Genomic DNA, 10,784 nt, shown 5'->3' with positions numbered 1-10,784 from the left:
GTGGAATGTTTGTTTAGGGTGATGGCTTTTCATGTGTTAAAATATCAGTTATTTCGAAACAATTTTCAATGCCAACTTATGCCTATTTGAATAGACACAAGATAATAATGTAGTTTCGAGGGAATTAATGCTTTCCTTATGTGTTGTGGCTTTACATTTAATGAAGAGTTTACTACTGAAGATATTGATGAATTATAGAGTCATACAGCACGGCACCAGACCATTCAGTCCAACCAGACCATGCCAAACATTATCCCAATCTAAACTAGTCCCACCTGCTGCTCCTGGCCCATATCTCTCCAAACCTTTCCTATTCATATATCTATCCAAATGTCTTTTAAATGTTGTAATTGCATCCGCATCTACCACTTCCTCAGAAATTTCATTCCACACGTGAACCACCTTCTGTAAAAAATTGGCCCCTATGTCTTTAAATCTCTCTCCTCTCACTTTAAAAATGCACCTCCGAGTCTTGAAATCCCCCATCCTAGGGAAAAGACAACTACCATTAACTATATCTATACCTCTCATTATTTTACAAACTTCTGTCAGGTCGCCTGTCAACCTGCTATGCTCCAGTGAAAGTAGTCCCAGCCTATCTAGCCTCCCTCTATAACTCAAACCTTCAATACCCAGCAACATCCTGGTAAATCTCCTCTGAACCCTCTCCAGTTTCATAGTATCCTTCCCATAACTGGGGGACCAAAACTGGACACAGTATTCCAGAAGAGGCCTCAATGTTCTGTACAACCTCTACATTATTTCCCAACTCCTACACTCAAAGGACTGAGCAATGAAGGCAAGCGTGCCAAAAGCCTTTTTAACCACCCTGTCTGTATGTTCTTCTAATTCAGTTTCTGAGAGCCCATATGTTAACACATATACAGAAGCTATTCTTGCCATGTGACTGCATCACTTAATAAATGAGTTAATAGGAAATGAAAAAGTAGTCCCCAACAATCCAAAAAGAAAAAAAAAGACCCATATTCGTCAGTACTAACTATTCCCTCCAAAGTCGGAGCTGTCTGCTAAGTTGAAGCTGTACTTAAGCTTTTGAGAGTTCAAATCATTTATACAAATTATGAATGGTAACCCTGGTACTGAAATTGTCAAACACTACTTTGTACCTTTTGCCTGACTGAACTACTATTCATAACTGCTACCACAGCTAGTTCACTACTCATAGTGGAAAAATTGTTCAGATGGCCAAAACATTGGCTCATTTTGGTTCTTGGAAGCGATGATGCTGGTATAAGACTGAAATAATTTATCCAATACTGCAGGCAAACTTTTTGGGATTTAATCTACAGCATGACTTGTTTCCAATAGCAGGCATACGGTAAACTCTCAATTAGGATTGAAAGCACAAGTACTGACAGCGTACATGAAGCTTTGAGAAGACAATGAGAAAAAAAGCAAACACCTCAAAGTATAAATAACCTCTTGTATCATGAATAAATGTTCAAGTCTAATAGTGGTGGTTTTAATTTGGCATAATGGAGGGGTTAGTGAAGCAAAGATAGTTGATAGTTGGGGGCAACTTTATACGACATGATCCATGCAGAATCACAAGTAATATTTTGACATTGAAGACATCATAAATTGATATCACTTCAAATTTTTTCGTTCATTGCTCTGTTTTGAGATTCGCTACAAAGGTGTTCAACAGATTGCCAAAAGACAAGTGAAAAAAGTAAGCAGCAGTTCAACTTTATTTACCTTTATATCTCTGTGCATTTTTCCTTTGCTGTGAAGATAATATAAACCCTACGGCAAAGGAAGAAAGAACATTTATTGCATTAATTATAAAGCCACTGATTTCAGCTAATCAAACAGATTTTAACAGTTACACATATGCACAAATAGTCAAATACGAATTTCCAAATGCAAATATCAACTGAAATATTTGTTTTACCTCAGATTCCAAGAAACATTAATCACATTTATTTTTAGAAAGAAGTGACAAGATGGAATGGTTTTACAAATTAAAGCAGAGGAGCTTTAAGATGATATTCAGAAACACTTCTGCAAAGAAACAGAAAGCATAAATCTATAATACAAGAATCTAAAAAGCTGAAGCAAGATGGATTGCAGCGATAGTGGCAATATCACTAGATAAATCAGTGGCTCAGATTAACATTCATGGATATCTTTTAATCGACCTGATCAGGGATGTTTTACACACCTTTGGAGCAGGTGGGACTTGAACCCAGGCCGCCTGGCCCAGAAGTAGGAACACTACAACCGCCCTATAAGGCGCTAATGTTCTGGGCACACATTCAAATCCCACAATAATCAGCTAACTTAAATTCAATTAACTAATTGAAGTCTGGAATTAAAAGCTAATCTCCATGATAGTGCAATGGAACGATCAACTGCCATTCAAAATCTGTTGTGTTTGCACGATCTGGTCTACATGCGGCTCCAGGGTGACACGAGTGTGGCTGGCTCTTAAGTGCTTTCTTAAATGGATAAGCAGCCATATTAACTCAAGGGAAAGAGAGGGACAATAAGGACTGGTTTTGCCAATAACACCGACATTCCCCCCAAAATGAAGAAACTGAAAATTCCAAAACACTGACCAATAGACTTATGTAAGTCAAGGAACTTAAGCATTACAGAACCAAGACAGGTAAAATGGCATCGCTACAGAATAGTCAAGATCTAACTAAACAGTAGCTCATTCTCAAGGAACTATAACTGTTCCTACATTTCAACTGGAATTAATTGGGGTATTGTTTTGGCAGTTGCACAGCATTATCTGCAAGCTTAAAGGCTATCATTGCCTTATAGATTGCCAATCTAGAGAATCACAGTTATGCCCAACTACATCCTTGACAACCATCCAGATGTGCCCGGCGGCAGTTGCCAGACATCCAAAAATAACAAACGTGGTCTGATTCTCCTTACCCAAATGAAACTAATGTAGCAATCACTATCACCTCAAATCATATCAGCTAAAAGAGCACGAACCAGGAATCAGACCTTGAGTTGTCCAGGTCTATATGCCTTAACAATTCACAGGAAAATGTCATGGAGTGTTTTTGGCACCAAGCAAGTGAACTTCAGAAAATACATTTAGGGTTTTATCTCCCTTATGAATTTCCTGCACCAGCCATTCCCACAGCTATGATAAATTTACCAAAATTGAACATCTGCTGATCTTCCTAAGCAAGGGCTACTTTCCTACATTGCCAAAGTGTCCATATATCAAAAGTACTTCACTGCCTGTAAACAGCTTTGATGAAAAGCACTAGATAATACAAGTCATTCTTTTCTTTTTCCAACTCATCAGTCTAAAGCAGGTCCAAAACCAGGTCCCAAAGATGAAAGGAAATGCCATAATCCACTGGGTTATGCCCACACTAAAATTCATCAAAATTCACAGTGAAATTGGAATGGATTGTTAATCTGCAATAGGTATTTACTTAAAGATTGTAATTGCTTACCTGTAGCGTTTCTCTACACACATAAGCAATCTGTAGTTCTGCTAAAGGTCCTGTCACTGTTAGAATGTTAAGAAAATAATGAAATCAATGAAATAAGTATAACTCGAGTAAATTAACAATTGAGGATATTTCCACAAATTGAACTAAATCACAACTTCAGTAAAGTATTAAACAATGCAGGAACAGCTTTTTCCTAGATGATGCAAGCCCTCGCTTTAAACTTCCCAAATTTTCATGTTGTTTCAAAATCGTTTATTGTTTGAGGTGCGTTTTTCCAATTGATGTCACGATTTTTATTTAAAAGTCAGTCTGTGCATCCTTGCCAAGTTGCATGTCAATATCAGAGTTGTGAGTCATCACTGCAGATCAGCATACTGCCTACCTCCCAGTCACTTTATCCCCCGTTTGTTCTGACTACGAGCAAGGGAACTGCACTACATCTGTATACTTAGGCCATTCCGGGAGCAGTACATTTGCTCTAATCCCGGGGAGGAGAGTGAACTGGAATCAATTGCGGGAAATTCTGGCCACTTGACAATGGGATCAAAAGCAGGAAGAGACAAAACATAATCAGCAAAGAAGAGAAACACAGTCAAACAGGTAAGGCCAAAGGTGAGTTGCAGGTGGTGTCAGCATTTGCAGCTACTGTGGTCATGACCACGTTTCCCTGGCTTGGATTTATTTTTTATTTTATTTGAGGGGGGTTTGCAACTGTTGCTGGGAGAACCCAGAGCCACCCAGGTTTCTAGTAACCATCGTGGAGGAGAACATAAAAGAGCACTGCCAGGAAGGAAGAGAGTCATAAGGAGCACAATATTTCCACTTCATGCAAGAAATACAAATTCCTTCACATTTAGCTCTTCCTTCTCACTTTTATTGCTGAAGAGGATATTATTTACGAATACTATAGTAGGGCTGGGATTTCCAATTGATATGCCATCCACTTCATACTTCAGATATATTGCCTTGGTAGAAAAGCTGCCCAGAGTTGCCAGAAATGCTCATTTTTAAATACACCATGCCAACTGCAAAGTTTTTCCTTCAAATAATATGATATTTCTTCAATCTTGCACATTGGATATCTCTCTGCCCAGAAAAAACACGAATCTAGCACTTGCTTTAACCTTGATTAACTTATAAATCACATATCATCATTGCACTATAAATTATCCTTTTCAGAAAACATACTTAGCTTCATCCCAGTTCAGAATCCAATCTCTCAATTTAGGGCGGTACGGTGGCTCAGTGGTTAGCACTGCTGCCTCACAGCGCCAGGGACCCAGGTTCGATTCCATCCTTGGGCAACTGTCTGTGTGGAGTTTACACATTCTCCCCGTGTCTGCGTGGGTTTCCCCCGGGTGCTCCAGTTTCCTCCCACAGTCCAAAGATGTGCAGCTAGGTGGATTGGCCATGCTAAAATTGCCCATAGTGTTCAGGGATGTGTAGATTAGGTGGGTTGCAGGGGAATGGGTCTGGGTGGGTTGCTCCGAGGTTCAGTGTGGACTTGTTGGGCCGAAGGGCCTGTTTCCATACTGTAGGGATTCTATGATCTATGATCTATAATATTTTCTTTTAGCCCTAAGATTATTTTTTTTGGAATATTTCCTTCTATGTTTTTCTCAAAGAGCCATGCATCCACCAAGATTGACTAAATGCCACTGAACCTTCATTGCTGCTTATTGTGAATTTCTTCTCATATCCAAAACAATACCCTATCTGATTGCCTGCCACCTCGCGTGACCACACCATCCTCGTTCAAAACCTCTGTCATCCAGCAGGGTGAGAATGCTTTCACATGGTTACACTCATCTAACAATAGTCAAGGGATCGCTCAGTTATTTCTTTTTGAAAACAATAATTTCTCTTCCTCCTCTCCAACATTTAAAAGCACAGAGTTAGCATTCACATATACAGTAACAACACCCAGCTTCAACTCAGCACAAGTTCTCTCAATTCCTCCACTGTTTCCAAGTTATCAGGTTGTCTATTCAACGTCCAGTACCAGAAGACAGATAATGCCGCCAATTAAATATCGGGAAGACTGGAGCCATTGTTTACAATTCGCATTCCAAACCTCTGTTCCTCAGCTACACACAGCATCCCTCACCCTGACAGCCAAGAGATTCAGCTATTTGTAATCTTGGTGTCACATTTTATCCAAAGATAAGCCTCAAATCTCATTTGAACTAACACAAAGAGCATCCATTTCCAACTCAATATTGTTCCACTTCTCTCCCTGTCTCAGCTCATCTGCTGAATCCTCATCCACATTTTTGTTAATTCTACACTTGACAATTCCAACAACTTGACTGGTTTTGCACATTCCACCATCCATAAACTTTCAATCTCCCAAATTTCTGCCACCTTTGCCTCGCACCAAAGTCAATTTCCTTCCCACCCGTGCTCTGATCTATATTAGTCCTGATCAAGCAATGTCTTGATTTTAACAATCCCAAGATTGCTTTCAAATTCCTCCATGACTTCACTCAATATCTCCCTAATCTTATCCAACTTTATCACCCTCCAAGATATCTAGCTTATTTCAGGCCAATTAAGCATGTTGAATTTAAAATGGTCCTCCACAGGTAGCCACACTTTCAGTTGTGGAGGCTCAAAACACCGGAATACCCTCCTTACACCTGCCTATTTTACTTTCCTCCATTAAAGGCACACCTTAAAATCAAACTTTTTGACCAAGCTTTAGTTATCTCACCTATTATCTCCTTTTTTGGCTCATTGTCAATTCTTCCGTGAAGCACCCCAAAATGCTTTATTGTCAGCTTTATGACATTAAAAGCAAGTTGTTGTTGTCATTCTGAAGCATGTATCACTCACCAGAAAGCACAGGGATACCACCTGTTTTTTGGCCTGTTAATTGAACCCTAACTGGCTGCAAGGACAAGTTATCTGTTTCACCAGACGGCGCATCCGTCATTTGATTGAGTCTCATGTCAAACAGAAGACTCTGCCACAAATGGGAATTTCATTCCAACATGTCATTTACAAAAGCAGAATGCCCACGAAGAAATTATATTTACTTTTAAAAAACAGTTACTGTATGGAATGTACAGCCTAAAGGGTTCGTGGAAATAGATTCAATGGCAATATTCGGAAGAGAATTGGATAAATAATTCCAAAGTGAAAATTTTCAGAGTTACAGGGAAAGAGCACAGGAGTTAAGACTACGTGGACAGCAATACCAAAGAGCTTGCACAAGCACGATACACTAAATGGCTTGCTTCTACGCTGTATTATTCTAGAATTTTCTGCTGCACAGTGTTGCTGAACCTTCATGTTGTAGTGCAAGACCATCAACTCCATCGGTTTTCAAACTGGCTTCACACAAGGTTTCAACAAGGGCTATAGTTTAAGCAAATCTGACAAAGTTTCTCATTAATTTGTTGACAATACTATGCAGTTTTACAATAGAGTTAGTTACACGAGCAACTAGTATTCAGTTGAATAAACAAAACAAAAAGATAAGATAAATCACAGTGTATTTTATAGTCCAGAATGATTAAAATTATGGAACAGTGCAACTGATATCAGACAATTAACAATATTTGAAAAGCTAAGTACAAAGTCAGTAAATAGGAATCAGCGTAGAACAAATTTCAACTTATGATTTAAACATGGCAATCTAAGTATGTTACAGGTTTTAACGAAAACAGTAATACTACTTTAACATCAAGATTATTTACATAGTACTGAATATAATGAGTGAAACTACAATACTTTACAGTTTATGAAACAGGGTACAATATGAAGTATGCATGTATTTCTAAGCATTCTTAAAAGAAGTATTTTATGCTTACCATGATAAATATCTTGTAATGATCCACCTCCACAAAACTCCATACAAATCCATAGCTTGTCACGTCTATATTTTAAAAAAATCTGCATTTTAATGATTCTTTACAACCAGACCTCCATGGTATCATTTCAACTGGTGAGAACAGAGGATATTAATTTATTAGCATTAAGGGCTAGATCTGGTAAAAAGTCTCAGGATCTCCCATAATGCTGACAAAAGATCACTGGGCTTGAAATGTTAACTCTGCTGTTCTCTCTACAGATGCTACCAGACCTACCGAGTTTCTCCAACACTTCGTTTTTGTTTCAGATTTCCAGCCTCCACAGTTTTTTGTTTTATAATTTTGGAGGGTTCTTGTGGTGCAGTGATAATACTGCTACCTGTGAGCCAGGAGACCTGGGTTCAAATCCCATTTGCTCCAGAGCTGTGTAATAACATCTCTGAACACGTTGTTGAGAAAATCTCTACCATAATTTTGAAGTCGCCTTCAAGACCTGACAGGACAGAAAGGAATGTCATAGATTCAAATGTTGTGGAAATAGAGGTCCAGATATCAGTGAGATCTGGATGAAATGAAGAACAAATTCTTTTTGCGTAGTAACATTAGAACCAGCCATGAAACTATTAGGGAATTCTATTCAGTGGAGTCAGGATCTTTGACACAAAGGAGGTCACAGGATCCAGGAGTTTAGATTAGTGGAGGAAGTCTGTAAGAGACCTAAAATCAAAATGATTTTCATACCACTAGGGGCCAGAGAGATCTGGACTCATTGGAGAACAGGGTCTTGCTTTTTTTTTTGGAGATCGAAGTGCCAAAATGCTGTTGGATTCTTTCAATACTAGCTCCTGCACGTTCCATGCACATCAAATATGCCCAAACACTACTGTCCAAATTGTCAGCCAATTCCTTCCATTTTCAAGGATGAGAGTCAAAAGATCTTCCTCTGCTTTTTTTAAGTCATGATTGGAAAATCAGTCTGAGGTGTGCATGACTTTAAGGTTGACTATTTCGATAGGCAATTTCCACAAGCAACCAGAAATTCCCTATTAAAACACTGAATGTTCATCAGTACATTTCCAAGTTTTTCGTGTAAAAGTGATACCTGAAAAATTGAATTCTGAAGAGACATTGCACTCAAAACATTAAATTTTTCTCTCTCCATAGATGCTGCTGAACCTGCTGAGTTTCTCCAGCAATTTTTTTTTTTACTTCAAAAATTGGTTAGTTTAAATTTGATGTAAAACTTGACAAATGAACAATGAACCAATGCCCCTTATGACAGGTTTCTTCACTCACACACACAATTTCTCTTATTCCTATTAAAACTTCAGGTTTGCACAGGTTAAGATCACAAGACATGACAGCAGAAGGCCATCAAGTCTAGTCCACCATTCTATGAGATCATGGCTGACCTAATAGTTCTCAACCCCACCTTCCTGCCTAAAAATCTGCTCCAGCCTCGAATGTATTTAATGACCCAGCTTTAATAGCCCTCTGTGGCAAAGAATTCCACAAATTCACTACCCTAGGAAGAAATTCCTCCTCAGTTTTTTCCTAATTGGGTGACCCTTTATTCTGAGATTATACACTCCGGTCATAGAACCTCCCACAAAGGAAACTACCTCTCTGCACCTATCCTGTCAAGTCCCCTAAAAACCTTGTATGTTTCGATAAGGATGCCTCTCATCCTCCTACATTACACTAAGTACAGGCCCAACCTATTTAACCTCTCCTTATGACAGAATACTTTCAAACCCGGGATCATTCTAGTAAACTTTCTCCAGACTACCTTCAAGCGCTGATGTATCTTTCTTTAATAATCAAACTGATAATATTCATAGTATTCTAGGTGTTTATTTATTTTACAGAGATAGACAGGTCAAGTGAGAGGGCAAATCTTTGCAGTAGAATATACTGTAAAAAAAATGAGGTTATGCACTTTGGCTGGAAGAATAGCGGAGCTGAACGTTATTTAAATACAGAAAATCACAGGAAGCTGTAACGCAGAGGGATATGGAAGTTTTCACACACAAATCACAAATGTTAGCGTACAAGCTCAGCAGATAAGAGGAAAGGCAAAGAGAATGCAGGTCTTTATTGCAAAAAGAATGCAGTATGAAAATAGAGAAGTCGTGCTAAGCCTATGCAAGGTTCAAATCAGGCTGATGTGTATTATCAGCTTGGAATTCATTACCTGCCTTTTAGCACATGGAACAATATGAAATAAGTATAATTTTCTAACCAATATAATTAAACAGCATTATACTGCACTTCCATCACAAAGGTAGCCAGTAATAAATAAAACTGTCATTTTTACACTTCTATCTGCAATTACACCTATGAGGTGAACGCTACCAAACCGTTTTCACAAGTTACTGTGATGTAAACTGTGTGTATATTTAATATCATTTATTGTTAATTTGGGTTTTTTGAGATAATAACCTGTGGGCTGTGTCTGAAATTAATTATTAACTTGTAATTTTTTTTTTCAAAACAGTTTTTGAGGCCTGGCTTTAGAATGAATGGGTTTTTGTTCACCACTAATGGACATTTTTTTTTGTTGATCTTCAACTATTTTCCTTCCTGGTTTGCAAAACAATGCAGCTCAAGGTTTGTTAGAGACTTCTGAAACTTGTTTTTTTTTTCAGCGTAAAGGAAACACTCGGTTTAGAGAGAGACTAAGTTTCAGTTTTAGAGTTTTGAGCAGTCTTGTTAAATCCTTGGAACAGGATGGCTGTAAATATCAGTGCTCCTGAGAAGTAAAGGATACATAATGAACTAGATTACCTTAGAATGAAGAGTTAGTACCAACTCCAGACTAGAAGAGCTAGACTAAAGCTCTGAAGAGATTACTTAAAGCTGAGTACATTTAAACTCAGGTGTATGAGTGTTCCTAAAATAACTCCATGAAGGCCAGTATCCCATCACCAAGTCACCCTTTATTTACACATGCATAATACAAGACACTGACCCAGCTAACTCAATGCCAGCTCCTCAGGTGATCAGAACCCCTGACACTCCTGTTTATATCTGTCAGCCAGGACTCCCTGATTGGAGCTGTTAACCTGGTCCAATCAGGGGTCTACCTGGTTGACCTTGTTCCAACCACTACAATTTGAAGAGGAAGCTATTTGCAATTCCAACCTAAAAGGTGAAGTCATAAGTGACTTCGATGTGAATATTGTATGTGTGCTGTTTTGGATACTGTATCAGTCATGTGTTTTGGGTATCCTGGATTCAGTTTATAAAGGTGTGTTTTAGGATTAACATGTCTATGCTTGTACTATATATTTGGAAGTCTCTGAATTTGCATTAATAGTAGATCGTTTGACTTATTTTATGTTATCCTCATTCTTTTGCTTATACAATTCTGTTTCATTGTCAAAGCAAAATCTACATGATTATAATTCAACCAGAGACCACCTTGTTAAAATCAAAACAATATGATCCGTCAATCCAGGTTACTCTCTGGGTTCTGACTTGTCCAGTAATATCATCTGCTTGGATCATAACACAAATT

The 10,784-nt window shown here is 38.3% G+C and overlaps 1 protein-coding gene across 8 annotated transcripts in view; it reads right to left on the bottom strand.

Moving 5' to 3' along the window:
- Nucleotides 1-10,784, bottom strand: part of map4k3a (mitogen-activated protein kinase kinase kinase kinase 3a) — a 215,666-nt gene that overhangs the window by 136,459 nt on the left and 68,423 nt on the right. For all 8 annotated transcript variants that reach the window (XM_048600826.1, XM_048600828.1, XM_048600829.1 and 5 more), the window contains exons 4-6: nucleotides 7,265-7,329; nucleotides 3,450-3,505; nucleotides 1,720-1,767 (exon numbers count right to left, since the gene is read on the bottom strand). In XM_048600826.1, the coding sequence (XP_048456783.1) occupies nucleotides 1,720-1,767; nucleotides 3,450-3,505; nucleotides 7,265-7,329 (169 nt within the window). The remainder of the gene's footprint in view (nucleotides 1-1,719; nucleotides 1,768-3,449; nucleotides 3,506-7,264; nucleotides 7,330-10,784) is intronic.

The sequence above is a fragment of the Rhincodon typus genome, chromosome 9, assembly GCF_021869965.1.
Source record: "Rhincodon typus isolate 14 chromosome 9, sRhiTyp1.1, whole genome shotgun sequence".
NCBI classification, from domain to species: Eukaryota; Metazoa; Chordata; class Chondrichthyes; order Orectolobiformes; family Rhincodontidae; genus Rhincodon; species Rhincodon typus.
This window is presented reverse-complemented; position numbering and strand designations above follow the sequence as displayed.